This window comes from Onthophagus taurus, chromosome 6 (genome assembly GCF_036711975.1).
Source record: "Onthophagus taurus isolate NC chromosome 6, IU_Otau_3.0, whole genome shotgun sequence".
Lineage (NCBI taxonomy): Eukaryota > Metazoa > Arthropoda > Insecta > Coleoptera > Scarabaeidae > Onthophagus > Onthophagus taurus.
In genome coordinates, this window is record NC_091971.1 from 1032978 (window position 1) to 1052505 (window position 19528).

General features: G+C 32.7%; 1 protein-coding gene across 1 annotated transcript in view; it reads right to left on the reverse strand.

Annotated features, from left to right (window-relative positions):
- LOC111419189 (Trissin receptor) overlaps positions 1–14086 on the reverse strand; it is a 37939-nt gene extending 23853 nt beyond the window's left edge. The window contains exons 1-5 of the mRNA XM_023051965.2: positions 13859–14086; positions 8061–8205; positions 7559–7718; positions 6705–6899; positions 1912–2052 (exon numbers count right to left, since the gene is read on the reverse strand). Of these exons, the coding sequence (XP_022907733.1) occupies positions 1912–2052; positions 6705–6899; positions 7559–7718; positions 8061–8205; positions 13859–14018 (801 nt within the window). The 5' untranslated portion in view covers positions 14019–14086. The remainder of the gene's footprint in view (positions 1–1911; positions 2053–6704; positions 6900–7558; positions 7719–8060; positions 8206–13858) is intronic.
- Positions 14087–19528: the final 5442 nt, after the last annotated feature.

The window sequence follows — 19528 nt, forward strand, 5'->3', positions numbered from 1 at the left end:
AAAACATGAAACTCTCTTCAGTCATTCTTAAATGATTAAAAAAATGCTTGCCGATCTTCATGGCATAATTCTCTAATTAAAGTACTACATCATCTAACCCAGCAACTATGTTTTCGCTTTTTTTTGTTAACGTGTGCAGTTCCAAGGAGCACATTTGGACTACCATATTGATGCCAGCGCCATGTACATTACTTGACACCATTTTTATTACTGTGCCAGTACACAATTATAACATTTATGTGGAAACAACTTCTGGCGCAGTAATCCATGCATGTGGAATCTTAGCTTAAACCTTTACTGGCGTGCAAATAGAACTGGCGCAACTACTAGCGTCACTAAATCCATGCATGTCTAAACTCACCTTAAGATATTACTATGTTGTATGTTTTTATTGAACTAAAACTAGAACTAACACTATCACTAGAACTAACACAAGACTTAGAACTAGAATCTTTCGGGTTTAGCCATACTGAGAGACGTGCGGCTAAACCCGAATGTTTTTAGGCGGTAGGCAACATGTCGAATTTTCCTAGTGTAATTTTTGCTTAAAACTGACCAATACCAACCCTTCTTTTTGGCGCTTCAATTTGAAAACACTCCTCCGAATTAAAAAATAGAGTATAGAAAGCTTAAAGATTGCTTTTTAAAATGATGTATAATATAATAATGATTGATGATCGAGGTTTTATTGCAATACATTAAATTATTATTACTTTAATATTGATTTAATTAAATGTGAATTTCTGTTTAAACCAAACAATTCCCAGAGGAATTCCCGATCATATCAAATTTAACGCAGAAATTGGATTGGATAAATTATGTAATCCTAGGAGAATATAATTCAAACGTGCTAAGATTGAAAGGATTTTGTGCCTACGATGTTGCTAATGTGAACTTTGATGATTTCTCGGGGGATATAAAATATTTCAACCCTTTCTAACGGATAAGCTACATCAAACGGCACATTGGTTGAAAGATTAAAAAATAAATCCAATAAATTCTTGTTGTTTTAATTCACATTTAATTTCAATTTATTTTTCAACGCAATTTAATTATAAATTTAATTAATTTGTAAGGTTTCCCACACACTTACTTAAACGAATTTTATTGGAACTCTTAGAAGACCGTTTAATTAGGTTTCTAATTGTACTCGTTGTCGAAAGCTGGACCTTTTCTCACCATTCTAGGAGAACAGTTCGGAACAATTATTTGTTATTGTTCTCTTTGGTTTAGACCAGGATAGAATTTTAGTTTTATCATCTGAGTAAGTTATTCGATTGCTACGAAAGTTTTGCGCTTTTCCCGTCTCAGCATAAAGGAAAGAGAGTTTATCGGTTCGGTTATAAATCTGCCACTTTCAATAGAAATGGGGATATTATCAGGTAAGCTTAAAAAATTTATCACGTTGAAAATGGGATATATTGATTTTATTTATTTACATTTATTCGAAAATTCTCGCTTTTATTGTAACTATTTAGACATAATTAGTGTTTCTAAATTGGATCTGTTTTAAATTCGACTAAAACTATTTAAAACACTTTAACTATCTGTGTAGCAATCCAAACCCAGTGATTTAAAGATTAAAGTTTAACTAAATCCTTTTAAAACTCATTAAAGAGTCAACATTTAGTTACTTTTAGAATTGTTTCTTTCTGTCTTAATATTTTAATTGCACAATTATGTTTTTAAACTCAATTCAATTTAATTTATTGCTTTTAGTTAAATAAAACGATTAACGTATCTAAAAATAACTCTTCATACACGAGAATTAAAGTATCATTACAGTAAAAAAAGCATTAAAACAGTTTTTATAGCGGGATCACACGAAACCCTTTGGATGTTTAATTGGGTTTTTATCGCTCTCTTAAATACGTAGTTGAAAGGAAAACAGATAATCCATAAATAACTTACCTTAGCTTCTAATTGTTGTTTCTGTCTACCAGATAACGATCTTGTTAGACCTTGATAACTGATAGTGTTTGATGCGTTCAATTGCTTTTCAAGCATTGCCGAACTTCTCCAAAGACGTATCGCAATCCTCGTATAGAGAAGCTGGAAATTCGGAACAGAATACAAGTTAGAAGCTGATGTAATGAAATGTTGGTAGTTAGCTAGAATTATTATTTGAATGGATTTAGATGGATTATTCATGAATGAAACCTTAAGTCTCGTTAAACTTTACTGAAAAGTCATAACAAAAATCATTTTTAGTTTATGAATAGTTTATTAAGTCATAATTTAAACGTTAACACATAGTTTGATCAACAAATCGGTATTAATGTGTTCCAATTAATTATAAACGCGATACACGTGTTGTTTAACTAATAAATTGGATGTTTATTTTCATAAACTGATTTTGATGTTTATGAAACTTCAGTTTCGAAATAGAAATATAGTAAAACTTTGATATAACGGATTAGTACGGGGAAAGGAGTGTCTGTTATAGTCAAAAGTACGTTATATGAATTATTGAAATGAAAAAACGAATCTAAAAGGACTGCTATATCCTGGGAACAACTGCACAGTTCAAAGGCCCGTTCGTGACGTCAGCGCTGAATAACAATTAAAACTAGAATTAATACTAGACCTAGAACTGACACTAGACCTAGAACTAGAAATATTCGGGTTTAGCCGCACGTCTCTTAAGACGGCTAAACCCGAATGATTCTAGTTTTAGGTATAGTGCTAGTTCTAGTGACAGTGTTAGTGTAAAACTAGAACTAACACTAAACCTAGAACTAGAAACATGCGGGTTTAGCCGAATGATTCTAGATCTAGGTATAGTGTTATTTCTAATGACAGTGTTAGTGTATAACGAGAAGTTCTAGGTCTAGTGTTAGTTCTAGTAACAGAGCTAGTGTAAAACTAGAACTAACACTAGAACTAGAACTAGAAACATTCGGGTTTAGCCGCACGTCTCTTAAGACGGCTAAACCCGAATGATTCTAGTTTTAGGTATAGTGCTAGTTCTAGTGATAGTGTTAGTGTAAAACTAGAACTAACACTAGACCTAGAACTAGAAACATTCGGGTTTAGCCGCACGTCTCTTAAGACGGCTAAACCCGAATGATTCTAGTTCTAGGTATAGTGCTAGTTCTAGTGATAGTGTTAGTGTAAAACTAGAACTAACACTAGACCTAGAACTAGAAACATTCGGGTTTAGCCGCACGTCTCTTAAGACGGCTAAACCCGAATGATTCTAGTTCTAGGTATAGTGTTATTTCTAATGACAGTGTTAGTGTATAACGAGAAGTTCTAGGTCTAGTGTTAGTTCTAGTAACAGAGCTAGTGTAAAACTAGAACTAACACTAGACCTAGAACAATTTTAGTTCTAGGTATAGTGTTAGTTCTAGTGACAGTGTTACAGTAAAACTAGAATCCGAATCTTTCTACTTCTAGGTCTAGTGTTAGTTCTAGTTTTACTTCAATAAAAATATGCAACATAGTGATATCTAGTGCTAACCAATGCTACCTAGCACTGTCATAAGAACTAACACTAAACCTAGAACTAGAAACATTTGGGTTTAGCCGTGCGTCTCTTAAGACGGCTAAACCCGAATGCTTCTAGTTCTAGGTATAATGTTAGTTCTAGTGACAGTGTTAGTGTAAAACTAGAACTGACACTAGACCTAGAACTAGAAACATTCGGGTTTAGCCGCACGTCTCTTAAGACGGCTAAACCCGAATGATTCTAGTTTTAGGTATAGTGCTAGTTCTAGTGACAGTGTTAGTGTAAAACTAGAACTAACACTAGACCTAGAACTAGAAACATTCGGGTTTAGCCGAACGTCTCTCAAGACGGCTAAACACGAGTGATTCTAGTTCTAGGTATAGTGTTATTTCTAATGACAGTGTTAGTGTATAACGACAAGTTCTAGGTCTAGTGTTAGTTTTAGTAACAGAGCTAGTGTAAAACTAGAACTAACACTAGAACTAGAACTAGAAACATTCGGGTTTAGCCGCACGTCTCTTAAGACGGCTAAACCCGAATGATTCTACTTTTAGGTATAGTGCTAGTTCTAGTGACAGTGTTAGTGTAAAACTAGAACTAACACTAGACCTAGAACTAGAAACATTCGGGTTTAGCCGAACGTCTCTCAAGACAGCTAATCCCGAATGATTCTAGTTCTAGGTATAGTGTTATTTCTAATGACAGTGTTAGTGTATAACGAGAAGTTCTAGGTCTAGTGTTAGTTCTAGTAACAGAGCTAGTGTAAAACTAGAACTAACACTAGAACTAGAAACATTCGGGTTTAGCCGCACGTCTCTTAAGACGGCTAAACCCGAATGATTCTACTTTTAGGTATAGTGCTAGTTCTAGTGACAGTGTTAGTGTAAAACTAGAACTAACACTAGACCTAGAACTAGAAACATTCGGGTTTAGCCGAACGTCTCTCAAGACAGCTAATCCCGAATGATTCTAGTTCTAGGTATAGTGTTATTTCTAATGACAGTGTTAGTGTATAACGAGAAGTTCTAGGTCTAGTGTTAGTTCTAGTAACAGAGCTAGTGTAAAACTAGAACTAACACTAGAACTAGAAACATTCGGGTTTAGCCGCACGTCTCTTAAGACGGCTAAACCCGAATGATTCTAGTTTTAGGTATAGTGCTAGTTCTAGTGACAGTGTTAGTGTAAAACTAGAACTAACACTAGACCTAGAACTAGAAACATTCGGGTTTAGCCGAACGTCTCTCAAGACGGCTAAACACGAGTGATTCTAGTTCTAGGTATAGTGTTATTTCTAATGACAGTGTTAGTGTATAACGACAAGTTCTAGGTCTAGTGTTAGTTTTAGTAACAGAGCTAGTGTAAAACTAGAACTAACACTAGAACTAGAACTAGAAACATTCGGGTTTAGCCGCACGTCTCTTAAGACGGCTAAACCCGAATGATTCTACTTTTAGGTATAGTGCTAGTTCTAGTGACAGTGTTAGTGTAAAACTAGAACTAACACTAGACCTAGAACTAGAAACATTCGGGTTTAGCCGAACGTCTCTCAAGACGGCTAAACCCGAGTGATTCTAGTTCTAGGTATAGTGTTATTTCTAATGACAGTGTTAGTGTATAACGAGAAGTTCTAGGTCTAGTGTTAGTTCTAGTAACAGAGCTAGTGTAAAACTAGAACTAACACTAGAACTAGAAACATTCGGGTTTAGCCGCACGTCTCTTAAGACGGCTAAACCCGAATGATTCTAGTTTTAGGTATAGTGCTAGTTTTAGTGACAGTGTTAGTGTAAAACTAGAACTAACACTAGACCTAGAACTAGAAACATTCGGGTTTAGCCGAACGTCTCTCAAGACAGCTAATCCCGAATGATTCTAGTTCTAGGTATAGTGTTATTTCTAATGACAGTGTTAGTGTATAACGAGAAGTTCTAGGTCTAGTGTTAGTTTTAGTAACAGAGCTAGTGTAAAACTAGAACTAACACTAGAACTAGAACTATAAACATTCGGGTTTAGCCGCACGTCTCTTAAGACGGCTAAACCCGAACAATTTTTGTTCTAGATATAGTGTTAGTTCTAGTGACAGTGTTACTGTAAAACTAGAATCCGAATCTTTCTACTTCTAGGTCTAGTGTTAGTTCTAGTTTTACTTCAATAAAAATATGCAACATAGTGATATCTAGTGCTAACCAATGCTACCTAGCACTGTCATAAGAACTAACACTAAACCTAGAACTAGAAACATTTGGGTTTAGCCGTGCGTCTCTTAAAACGGCTAAACCCGAATGCTTCTAGTTCTAGATATAATGTTAGTTCTAATAACAGTGTTAGTGTAAAACTAGAACTAACACTAGACCTAGAACTAGAAACATTCGGGTTTAGCCGAACGTCGCTCAAGACGGCTAAACTCGAATGATTCTAGTTCTAGGTATAGTGTTATTTCTAGTGATAGTGTTAGTGTAAAACTAGAAATAACACTAGACCTAGAACTAGAAAGTTCTATCAAATCTAATCATTATGTTGCGTCTGAACACGCACGGCTAAACCCGAATGTTTCTAGTTCTAGGTCTAGTGTTAGTTCTAGTTTTACTTCAATACAAATATGCAACATTGGTATCCTAGTAATATCTAGTGCTAACTAGTGCTACCTAGTACTGTCATAAGAACTAACACTAAACCTAGAACTAGAAATATTCGGGTTAGCCGCACGTCTCTCAAGACGGCTAAACCTGAATGTTTCTAGTTCTAGGTATAGTGATAGTTCTAGTTTTACACTAACATTGTCACTAGCCGTCTTAAGAGACGTGCGGCTAAACCCGAATGTTTCTAGTTCTAGGTCTGGTGTTACTTCTACTTTTCGTTTAATAAACATGTACAATAATCTAATGCTGAATAATAATAATTGTTATTTAGAATATTTATTTAGAATTATTAAAACTAGAACTAACATTAGACCTAAAACTAGAAAGTTTCGGGTTTAACCATGCATCTTCAGATGCTAAACGCAATATAGTAATATCTATGAGCGCTCTTAAAAATATTTTATCCATTATATTCGAAGTCTATTCTAACGAGGTCCGTTATATCGAGGTTGTACTGTATTAAATGAGAGTTAAAACTTTATAATTTGCTAAATTTGATAAATGGTTAAAACGGAAATTGAGTAAAAGTTGGAAATTATCAAAACTATCCACAAAATTTGATTGATTATCAATTTCTTTAATCGTGTTAACTTATAATTAATTTGGTAGGTACTTACACTCATCAAAGCTAATGGAATGACATAAAGTAAAACGAAATTGACGATATCAAAAATTTCAGTATTATATTTCATCCTATTGTTTATGCAGATTGTTTCATTTCCATGTTCCCCCTCGACGGTGATGACGTTGTACCAAAGAAACTTTGGAGAACTGTAAAGTGCACTCGTTAACCAAACTCCGAGTATCACCAACTGAAAATGCAACAGACAACACGTTTTGCGGTTACTAAAAATAACGAGATGAGTATTTGTGCCATAATTCGGCGGGAAGTTTTGATTAAAGAAGGCGGAAAGCTTTTTACGACCACGTTTTTTGGTTTATTTTGATTTATGTTTAGATGGAGTTTAGAAGAGTTTGTGTAGGTAGTAAATTTTGATTCAAGGAGGTCGGATAGCAGAGGTCCTTGGTCATATTGTCCTGAGGCAGCTCCGGTAATAAACGTCGGCAATGCATCCAATGTGAACCGAGATATCGTGACCGCTGCATACACAATTTATGGTCGAACTCTCGAGCTTTGGCATTGGTTGTAAAAGCTTACAAGAGAATGATGGGAGAGAAGTCTGTTTTAGTCGAGGTTAAGCTTTATTTATATTTATAGCGATGCAAATTATTCTTTATTATAAAATTTTAAAAGAACCTCAACCCAAAACATTTTCTTTTCCGTGATAGAATCTCCGATTTCTTTCGGGAAATATAATTGTAGCAAAGGAATACATCCGGAGATATTTTACAACTCGTACAAATCCTCTAACACCTTAATACGTCACTCGAAGCAATCTCGAGAAACCGAAATATTTACGTAAATGGATTTATGTAAATGAAATAACTTTAAATGAAAAATATAACTTACCCTTAATCTTCTTGGTGTTAATATCTGTTTGCACGTAATAGGATAAATTATCGCAAAATAACGTTCGGTGCAAATAACCACCAAGATAAATATACTCGCAGTGTAGCTGAGGGTATTTACGAAGTAATACATTTTGCAGAGGAAGTCGCCGAGGATCCAACTGAAAATAAAACGAAACCGCATATTTTAAAAAAGTTTATTACACCATAAGTTTAGCATAAAAAAAAAGTAAATACTAAAAAAAATGTGAGTACTCTTTTAATGTAATTGAGTACCAAATGAATTATTTGTAAAGAAAAGGTACTTTATTTCTTCGTGAACTTGAATCCACTCGTAACTTGAAAAGCTCAAGTGGACACTTAGCCTCCTTTTTATTTACAGAGCGGCTTTTGAAGTACAATTGACTCTTTACAAATATTTAATGCATCAAATTATGATGATATTGAATTAGGATTAAAACAATTAAAGCAAATAAAGGAATTTGTTAACAAAAATTACTCACGAAGATATTAAATACATGGATAAGTTTTGGAATACGCAAAAAATTCCAACGCAGAAATCGGCAACAGCCAGATTAGCCAAAAAGAAATTTGTTATGGGTCGTAATCGACGACTTAATGTTACTCCGAGAATCACCAGTAAGTTGCCTAAAAATAATCAGAAAGATGTAATTAAAAAAATAATTTACTATGTAATTTACTAATTTAAGCATTTCTTGTAAGTTGAGTTTATTTTCTCGTTTAATACATAATTTATTTTAGTTACCCAGAGTTGCATGAATGTTTGGATTCGAAGTTTGTGTATTATAGACAATGACTTCAAATTATATCCATGAATAGAAAGACTACACCAACTTGAGCAAAAGTACAATAGTTATGAATTAGAAGTTTTGGCAGAAATTCAGGCTTTCAACAAGTTTAAGATTTATTTGCGTGGAACTAAATTTAAAATTATAACATTCCAGAGAACAAAAGACAAAAGGTAAATAACGATAATAGGTACAAGATGGATCTTATTATTATAGGAGTTCAAATAAAAACACGAATCGTTATAAAAGTGTCCTTGAACACCCAAAAAAGTAACAACATTTAGCTTTTAAGGTATAGATTTTTAACCATTTACGTGTACAAACTCGTTCTCTCAATTATTTGGGTCTACGCCAAAATACTTTATCCCTTACCATCCTAAATCCCATTTTTTTTATCATAAAGGCTAAATCGTTTAATGAGTTTAATCCAAATTTAATAATTAAATTTAAAAAAAACAATAATTCGTGGAGGAGCCGGATCCTAAACTAATACCTACAAAAAATCTAATTATAATTAATCAATCAATCTATCTTTTATGTTATTTTTTACACCTTTAAAATCTTTTAAGATTAAAAAAGTAATAATTCTAAATTAAACTAGGAAATTTTATGGTTTCGGGTTATAAAAATCGACGTAAAAAATGTAATTTTCTTTAAAGCTGCGATTGCTTTTGATCTTTGTCTGGTTCAAAGAGATTCCAACGCCCCTTTCAAAAAAAAAAATATAATAAAAAAAGGTCAAGGTCTCCACGATTACCGTAACGTGTAAACGAAATACGGGTTAAGGTCATAAACCTTTCCTTGAATTCCAACCCTCATCAAAATCTTCTTCGTCGTTTCGTTTCAGCTTTACTGGGTTTGTTTATCATTTCACCCTATTGTTTGGACTTGATGCTGTGAACAAACACCCTCAAAACATTATTAATTTGTCGTTTCATTTTGTGATTTAGATCATCAAATAAGATCAAATAAATATGGTTTTACTTATTCTTTATTGTTGTTTTACACTTACTTTTTTATATACAATAAAACCTCGATATAATGGATTAATACGTTACGTTAAATCTGTGTGGCTTAATATTTACATCAAGAACGATAGAATCTAAAAACCCAATGCAAAGGCCCGTTCGTGACGTCAATGCTGAACAACAATTAAAACTAGTTAACACTAGACGTAGAACTAGAAACATTCGGATTTAGCCGAACGTCTCTCAAGACGGCTAAACCCGAATGATTCTAGTTCTAGGTAGAGTGTTAGTTCTAGTAACAGTGTTAGTATAACACTAGAACTAACACTAGACCTAGAACTAGAAATATTCGGATTTAGCCGAACGTCTCTCAAGACGGCTAAACCCGAATGATTCTAGTTCTAGGTATAGTGTTAGTTCTAATGACAGTGTTAGTGTATAACGAGAAGTTCTAGGTCTAGTGTTAGTTCTAGTAACAGAGCTAGTATAAAACCAGAACTAACACTAGAACTAGAAACATTCGGATTTAGCCGAACGTCTCTCAAGACGGCTAAACCCGAATGATTCTAGTTCTAGGTAGAGTGTTAGTTCTAGTAATAGTGTTGGTATAACACTAGAACTAATACTAGACCTAGAACTAGAAATATTCGGATTTAGCCGAACGTCTCTCAAGACGGCTAAACCCGAATGATTCTAGTTCTAGGTATAGTGTTACTTCTAATGACAGTGTTAGTGTATAGCGAGAAGTTCTAGGTCTAGTGTTAGTTCTAGTAACAGAGCTAGTGTAAAACTAGAACTGACACTAGAACTAGAAACATTCGGATTTAGCCGAACGTCTCTCAAGACGGCTAAACCCGAATGATTCTAGTTCTAGGTAGAGTGTTAGTTCTAGTAACAGTGTTAGTATAACACTAGAATTAACACTAGACCTAGAACTAGAAATATTCGGATTTAGCCGAACGTCTCTCAAGACGGCTAAATCCGAATGATTCTAGTTCTAGGTATAGTGTTAGTTCTAATGACAGTGTTAGTGTATAACGAGAAGTTCTAGGTCTAGTGTTAGTTCTAGTAACAGAGCTAGTATAAAACCAGAACTAACACTAGAACTAGAAACATTCGGATTTAGCCGAACGTCTCTCAAGACGGCTAAACCCGAATGATTCTAGTTCTAGGTAGAGTGTTAGTTCTAGTAACAGTGTTGGTATAACACTAGAACTAATACTAGACCTAGAACTAGAAATATTCGGATTTAGCCGAACGTCTCTCAAGACGGCTAAACCCGAATGATTCTAGTTCTAGGTAGAGTGTTAGTTCTAGTAACAGTGTTAGTATAACACTAGAATTAACACTAGACCTAGAACTAGAAATATTCGGATTTAGCCGAACGTCTCTCAAGACGGCTAAACCCGAATGATTCTAGTTCTAGGTATAGTGTTAGTTCTAATGACAGTGTTAGTGTATAACGAGAAGTTCTAGGTCTAGTGTTAGTTCTAGTAACAGAGCTAGTATAAAACCAGAACTGACACTAGAACTAGAAACATTCGGATTTAGCCGAACGTCTCTCAAGACGGCTAAACCCGAATGATTCTAGTTCTAGGTAGAGTGTTAGTTCTAGTAACAGTGTTGGTATAACACTAGAACTAATACTAGACCTAGAACTAGAAATATTCGGATTTAGCCGAACGTCTCTCAAGACGGCTAAACCCGAATGATTCTAGTTCTAGGTATAGTGTTACTTCTAATGACAGTGTTAGTGTATAGCGAGAAGTTCTAGGTCTAGTGTTAGTTCTAGTAACAGAGCTAGTGTAAAACTAGAACTGACACTAGAACTAGAAACATTCGGATTTAGCCGAACGTCTCTCAAGACGGCTAAACCCGAATGATTCTAGTTCTAGGTAGAGTGTTAGTTCTAGTAACAGTGTTGGTATAACACTAGAACTAATACTAGACCTAGAACTAGAAATATTCGGATTTAGCCGAACGTCTCTCAAGACGGCTAAACCCGAATGATTCTAGTTCTAGGTATAGTGTTACTTCTAATGACAGTGTTAGTGTATAGCGAGAAGTTCTAGGTCTAGTGTTAGTTCTAGTAACAGAGCTAGTGTAAAACTAGAACTGACACTAGAACTAGAAACATTCGGATTTAGCCGAACGTCTCTCAAGACGGCTAAACCCGAATGATTCTAGTTCTAGGTAGAGTGTTAGTTCTAGTAACAGTGTTGGTATAGCACTAGAACTAATACTAGACCTAGAACTAGAAATATTCGGATTTAGCCGAACGTCTCTCAAGACGGCTAAACCCGAATGATTCTAGTTCTAGGTATAGTGTTACTTCTAATGACAGTGTTAGTGTATAGCGAGAAGTTCTAGGTCTAGTGTTAGTTCTAGTAACAGAGCTAGTGTAAAACTAGAACTGACACTAGAACTAGAAACATTCGGATTTAGCCGAACGTCTCTCAAGACGGCTAAACCCGAATGATTCTAGTTCTAGGTAGAGTGTTAGTTCTAGTAACAGTGTTGGTATAACACTAGAACTAATACTAGACCTAGAACTAGAAATATTCGGATTTAGCCGAACGTCTCTCAAGACGGCTAAACCCGAATGATTCTAGTTCTAGGTATAGTGTTACTTCTAATGACAGTGTTAGTGTATAGCGAGAAGTTCTAGGTCTAGTGTTAGTTCTAGTAACAGAGCTAGTGTAAAACTAGAACTGACACTAGAACTAGAAACATTCGGATTTAGCCGAACGTCTCTCAAGACGGCTAAACCCGAATGATTCTAGTTCTAGGTATAGTGTTAGTTCTAATGACAGTGTTAGTGTATAACGAGAAGTTCTAGGTCTAGTGTTAGTTCTAGTAACAGAGCTAGTATAAAACCAGAACTAACACTAGAACTAGAAACATTCGGATTTAGCCGAACGTCTCTCAAGACGGCTAAACCCGAATGATTCTAGTTTTAGGTAGAGTGTTAGTTCTAGTAACAGTGTTAGTATAACACTAGAACTAACACTAGACCTAGAACTAAAAATATTCGGATTTAGCCGAACGTCTCTCAAGACGGCTAAACCCTAATGATTCTAGTTCTAGGTATAGTGTTAGTTCTAATGACAGTGTTAGTGTATAACGACAAGTTCTAGGTCTAGTGTTAGTTCTAGTAACAGAGCTAATGTAAAACTAGAACTAACACTAGACCTAAAACTAGAAACATTGGGATTTAGCCGCACGTCTCTCAAGACGGCTAAACCCGAATGTTTCTAGTTCTAGGTAGAGTGTTAGTTCTAGTAACAGACCTAGTGTAAAACTAGAACTAACACTAGACCTAGAACTAGAAAGTTTTGGGTTTAGCCGTGCGTCTCTTAAGACGGCTAAACTCGAATGCTTCTAGTTCAAGGTATAATGTTAGTTCTAGTGATAGTGTTAGTGTAAAACTAGAACTAACACTAGACCTAGAACTAGAAACATTCGGGTTTAGCCGAACGTCGCTCAAGACGGCTAAACTCGAACGATTCTAGTTCTAGGTATAGTGTTATTTCTAGTGACAGTGTTAGTGTAAAACTAGAAATAACACTAGACCTAGAACTAGAAAGTTCTATCAAATATAATCATTATGTTGCGTCTGAACACGCACGGCTAAACCCGAATGTTTCTAGTTCTAGGTCTAGTGTTAGTTCTAGTTTTAGTTCAATAAAAGTATGCAATATAGTAGATATATAATGCTAAATAGCGCTACCTAGCACTGTCAGAAGAACTAACACTAGTTCTAGGTCTAGTGTAGTTCTACTTTTTATTCAATAAGAATATACAACAATTTAGCGCTGAATAACAACTAAAATTAGTATAAATTATCGGGATTTTACTGTATTAAATACAAAACCAACCATCGATCATTTTCGTAGTGTTAACGAGAAGATAAGCTTTGTTGATAGTTGACGAACTGACATCGTTATTAACACCTGATTGAAAGTTAATTAAGAAAAATCAATCATTTTTTAATTAATACAAAACGTTTTAATTCTTTTGTGTGATATCGTAAAGAACAATATAACAATTAATATGTATAATAATTATTCTTTCAGTAGCGTGTTTGTATTTAAATTAAATTGCAGTTGCGATAGTATTTTATGGTAATTTATTAATGGAGATAATGCGTATTACCATTTTAAGTGCTGAAGGGCGAATATTTTTGATTAATGGGCTCGTAAAGTGGTGGATAGAACTTTGATGGCAAAAAACTTTTCGGGTTTTAGTAAAATTACATGGAGAGGTACGAAATGCCGCTTTTATATGAAAGTTTCAACTTTTCAGTGCTGTTTAAATTTTTTTTGTATATTGATTCTTCTCCTTGAACGAGATGTACGCGTTTTGAATTTTTTATGTTGAAAATGGAATACCTTTGCAGTTTTAAAGAAACGTTTAAAACACGAAACTACACTTTATAGTTTTGTGAAGTTGATTTCTTTTTGAAACTATTGTATTTGAAAGGTTTTTTTGATTAAATAATGTTTTATTAATTAAATAACTTACCGAATACGCATAAACAAAAAACGATACTATACAGAGTAATAAAAATAACTCTGATATATAATCGATCGAAGATATAATCCATAGTTTTATTCAATGTTCCATTATTTTCATCAAACAAAATTGGTTCGAACGTGGTGAACTGTATCGATGATAAATTCATGGTTATTTTTCTGTTTGATGAAGAGATCTGTAGCTTGAGGATGCCGACAATTTTTTCTCAGTGACAAATCTGTGTACTCTACGTGCGAACTGAAAATAGTTCACAGGTGACAACTCCAAAAGATCCGGGCATGACCTCGTTGCTGGAAGTACACAATACTGTAACAAAAGAAACATTTTGAAAATCTCGTTTATTAAAGGGACACATCTGGCGTAGTTTCGTAGGTGTAAATTATATTTTATTTCACAATTCCATGAATTAATTTCTTTTTTTTTGCATGCAATTTAACTTATTTCAAAAATGCGTTTTGTGCGCATTTTATAAACCATCCAAAAGCTAACAGGTTCGTAGGAAATTTATGGAACCACTATATTCGGTGAACCAGTTACTGACCTCGTTTATCAATAAATACTGAGATTGTGGTTTTGACTCCACACAGTTAAAATGATTCATTCCTCTTTTCGGCACATTATTGTTATATTATTGCGACATTCAGGTACCATAAAACGGGGTGTGTTTGATAGTAATAGTTAACACTACAAATAATAGCTATGCTAACGATGCGAAAATCGGTTGTGGAATCGAATATGTAGGTTGTAGTATCCAATATTTTTTCGAGATGATTAACAGTTTTATTAGCACATCATTTAGTGTTACTTTTTTGGTAGCCATAATTTATTTATTTAAAATTACATATACACTGTTACCAGTTGGGTCTCTTGGAAGATTGATCATCGTTTTCCGCTCTTACAAATGCCATACGTAGTAAATTAAAATTCACAAACCGCTAGAGAGTAATGTGTGTTAGAAAGAAATAGCATTAGTTTAATATGTCTGCTGTACAATTCAAATAGCCACATCGAAAAAGTACGTCTGTTCTTCTAAGGGATGTAACTCTATAATTATAACCTGAAATCGAAATGTCTTGTGAGCGTTGTCATGAATCTGTTAGTATTTTCATAAGCCGAAAATGAAATAAATTAATAATTAATGAATAAATTATGAACCACTGTTTAAATAAAACTTACTTAACCCTTTGTGTCCCAAGAAGTCAAACATTTTGAAACTTTGTGACAGAATCAGACAGAATTAAAACGCTATCAAAATACACTCAGTAAAGGCCTTTGGAATAAAATTTTAGCAAAATATGCAATCCCTTAAAAAGATGCTAATTCAAAAATTCCTGGAAACCGTGTTTATTGAAATTAAGAAATAAAACTTATTTTAAATTGAAGCTTGAAGCTTTCTGTTTAAATCGATGTATAACAATCGATGGGTTGAATTAAAAAAATATTGAGAAAAAGAGTATTGAGTTAAAACTAACATTTTCGTATAACCTAAAAGTGTCAAAAAAGATGCTAATTTAAAAATTTCTGGAAGCCGTATTTATTGAAATTAAGGAATGAAACTTATTTTAAATTAAAGCTCAAAGCTTTCTCTTTAAAATGATGTATAATAATTGTTGGGTTGGATTGGAAAAATATTGAGAAAAAAAGTGTTGAAATAAAACTTACATTTTCGTATAACCTAAAAATGTTAAAAATATGCTAATTTAAAAATTCCTGTAAGCCGTATTTATTGAAATTAAGGAATGAAACTTATTTTAAATTAAAGCTCAAAGCTTTCTCTTTAAAATGATGTATAATAATTGTTGGGTTGGATTGGAAAAATATAGAGAAAAAAAAAGTTGAAATAAAACTTACATTTTCGAATAACCTAAAAATGTTAAAAATATGCTAATTTAAAAATTCCTGTAAGCCGTATTTATTGAAATTAAGGAATGAAACTTATTTTAAATTAAAGCTCAAAGCTTTCTCTTTAAAATGATGTATAATAATTGTTGGGTTGGATTGGAAAAATATAGAGAAAAAAAAAGTTGAAATAAAACTTACATTTTCGAATAACCTAAAAATGTTAAAAATATGCTAATTTAAAAATTCCTGTAAGCCGTATTTATTGAAATTAAGGAATGAAACTTATTTTAAATTAAAGCTCAAAGCTTTCTCTTTAAAATGATGTATAATAATTGTTGGGTTGGATTGGAAAAATATAGAGAAAAAAAAAGTTGAAATAAAACTTACATTTTCGAATAACCTAAAAATGTTAAAAATATGCTAATTTAAAAATTCCTGTAAGCCGTATTTATTGAAATTAAGGAATGAAACTTATTTTAAATTAAAGCTCAAAGCTTTCCCTTTAAAATGATGTATAATAATTGTTGGGTTGGATTGGAAAAATATTGACAAAAAACATGTTGAAACAAAACTTACATTTTCGTATAACCTAAAAATGTTAAAAATATGCTAATTTAAAAATTCCTGTAAGCCGTATTTATTGAAATTAAGGAATGAAACTTATTTTAAATTAAAGCTCAAAGCTTTCTCTTTAAAATGATGTATAATAATTGTTGGGTTGCATTGGAAAAATATAGAGAAAAAAAAAGTTGAAATAAAACTTACATTTTCGAATAACCTAAAAATGTTAAAAATATGCTAACTTAAAAATTCCTGTAAGCCGTATTTATTGAAATTAAGGAATGAAACTTATTTTAAATTAACGGTCAAAGCTTTCTCTTTAAAATGATGTATAATAATTGTTGGGTTGGATTTGAAAAATATTAAGAAAAAAAATGTTGAAACAACACTTACATTTAAAAGAGTCAAAAAAGGTGCTAATTTAAAAATTCTTAGAAACCATGTTTATTGAAATTAAGGAATGAGACTTATTTTAAATTTAAGCTCAATGTTTAGTTTTTAAAATGATCTGTAATAATCACACCTAATAACCATTTATCAAAGAAATACCTTCTTGAACAACAAAATTCAACAGCACCACTTTTCACTAAACTTCTAACCTCACATCTGGATGAATAAGTTTAAAGTGTACCTAAAAATCCTACAGTGCGGATTGCGACGTTTTTTATACAGATTATTTCTTGTATACACTTCTATAGTAGAAAGTACCGACAGCTCTAAATGCGCCGAATAGATAACTACAGTTTAAAATTACCGGTACTTTAAAGTACCGTCGGGATACAAAGGGTTAATCCCTTGCGACCTGTAAATAACCTTCTAAAGTATTTGATAAATAAATAAATAATTACATAAATTTTATTATAAATTAATATTAACGATTTTTCGCTGCTTAACCTCTCCTAAATTTGACAATGTTTGACACATAACCTCCATTACTAACCTAACATACATTTAAATGTCTGTGGTGAAATAATCTAAGTCGTACGTCCATATCTTAATTCATACCATTTTTAAACGTCAAGTCACTGCCAGCTCTCGTGGTTTCTACTATATCTATATTTGTTATGAATGTATATATTCATGTAAATATTTGTTTTTGACGCAATAAACATTATTATTATTACAACATTTAATAAAAAGATTTTCAAGCTTAAACCTCGTATAAAAAAGAATGTTTGAAGCAATATGTAAATTTTGAATGAAAATTCAACAAAGAGATACTATTCCCGAAAAGACAGCTTGAATTGTGTACATGTTAAAGAAGGGGCAATGAATAATGTATGGCTAAAATACAATGTGGTTAGAATTGTACCCAAAAAAATTCTTTTATTTATTTAATTCTTTCAACTATTTTCACCAAAACTAAGGTATTATTATTCGTTTACATAACAGGTTATTATTTGGTACAAAGTGGTAAATTGCTTTTCCTTCTATAGACATCCATATAATCAATCTGAGTACACATCCACCGTAATGTTAGGCCACAAGAGAACTGTTTGTAATCAAGGTGAAACCACGAGTGGAATATCTCTGTGATGTATGCAAAATTGGTTCTCACATGCATATACACATAGTTAAATCGATTTTATTGAACTACTTTAATAAAATGCACTTCAAATTCCCCACGGACCAGGATGAGAGAATTATGCTTTGCAAGACATCAATTAAGATTTTTGCATTGAAACGAAATCTGATACTCTATAATTTTACAAAAAAAAATTAATGAAAAGAAATTTATCCTTGGTTTGATTACTTGATTCATTTCGAAATCGTAAATAAGGATATATCTTTACATTCTCTTTTGTGATAGTAACAACTCGATTTCCCAACAATTACCATATTTCGTGACTAAAACTCGATTCGCTCGTTGATTTAGAAGCCAAAATTAGGAATGCTAATCCGTTAAATGTTCACCAAATAAGATTTGTCAATTTAAACAAAACGTTAAAAACTAAAAACCGAATAAAATTTAAATGACCATCTTAAAATTTCTGAGTTTTTAACGTTTAATCTAAAACGGCACAAAAGATAGATTTTGAAAGCTTTAGATTTGCATTTAATTTTGGGTAGTTGCCAACTACGAGCTTACGGTTCTGCGATATGCAAACTTCACTAAATCTGAGTAATGCTCAAGATTTGCAGCCATTACTATCCGGAATTTGCTTTATTAAAAGGGAAATTGTAGTAAATAAGACGAATTACTTAAATGTTGAGAAGTAACATTAAAGGCGGTATTAAATTAACGTGAAAAAGTTTAAAACGTTTTTAATAAAGTTGTTAAATTAAACGGAAAACTTGAGTTTATTAACTTTACGAAATAGTTTTCGTCGTAAAGTTAATCCAATTTCCGCTGAAAGCTTTAAATTATTAAATTTTCTTGATTATATAGATAACATATTTCGGTGGAGGAGCCGGTTAAAATGAATTAAATGTTATTTTTTTCAGTTTATATTTTATATGGTAAATAATTTGATGCGGTTAAAAGAATAAAAAAATCGTTTAGTTGATATGCATATAAAATGTCATGCTATTTCAAATCGGTTGGGCGAACCGAGAGTCATTGTGCGTGGCATACTGAAAAGAGACTTTTCATCTCTCTTTTTGTGTAAAAATTCGGTGTTCGTGTGGACAGCAAAAATCCAACAGAAATATTTTACTGGTTGAATCAGACGGGTTTCAATGTAAGAGCTTATTTTTATCTGACGAAGCTTCTGAATTGGAAATACTTGGTTGAGTTGATACTAGCCCTTGCGAAAACTTTAATAGTCTTAAATACTTTTACAAAAAAAAAACGATTTAAAGAAACCTAATAATTAAATAAAAATGATCGAGTGAATTTTAAGTAAATTAAAACCAAAGTTTTTAAGATAAATTATTGAAGTTTAAACGTGGTGATGGAATGCATTTTTTACGCCGGGTAAATAGTTTTCAGGGATGACAGAAGGTTTCGAGGAAATATTTGCACAAGTTTCTGAAATTACTTCCACGAAACTCGTTGGGGTAAAATTGAAAAGTCCAAAACGTTCTTGAAATGACACTATTATTGATAAAGTTTCACGTCGTCTATTTTTAACCATATCAAGTACGACTGTACAAAGTTAAAATCGATGAAAAGAGATAAATTTACAAAGAATAATAAAAAAACGTAGAAAAAGATGTTAATAAATGTTAAGATGTTATAAAATCAATTATATGTTGAGTTTAAAGTAGTCCAATTTCTATAAAAATACTCCGTATTAAACAGATTGAAATTGA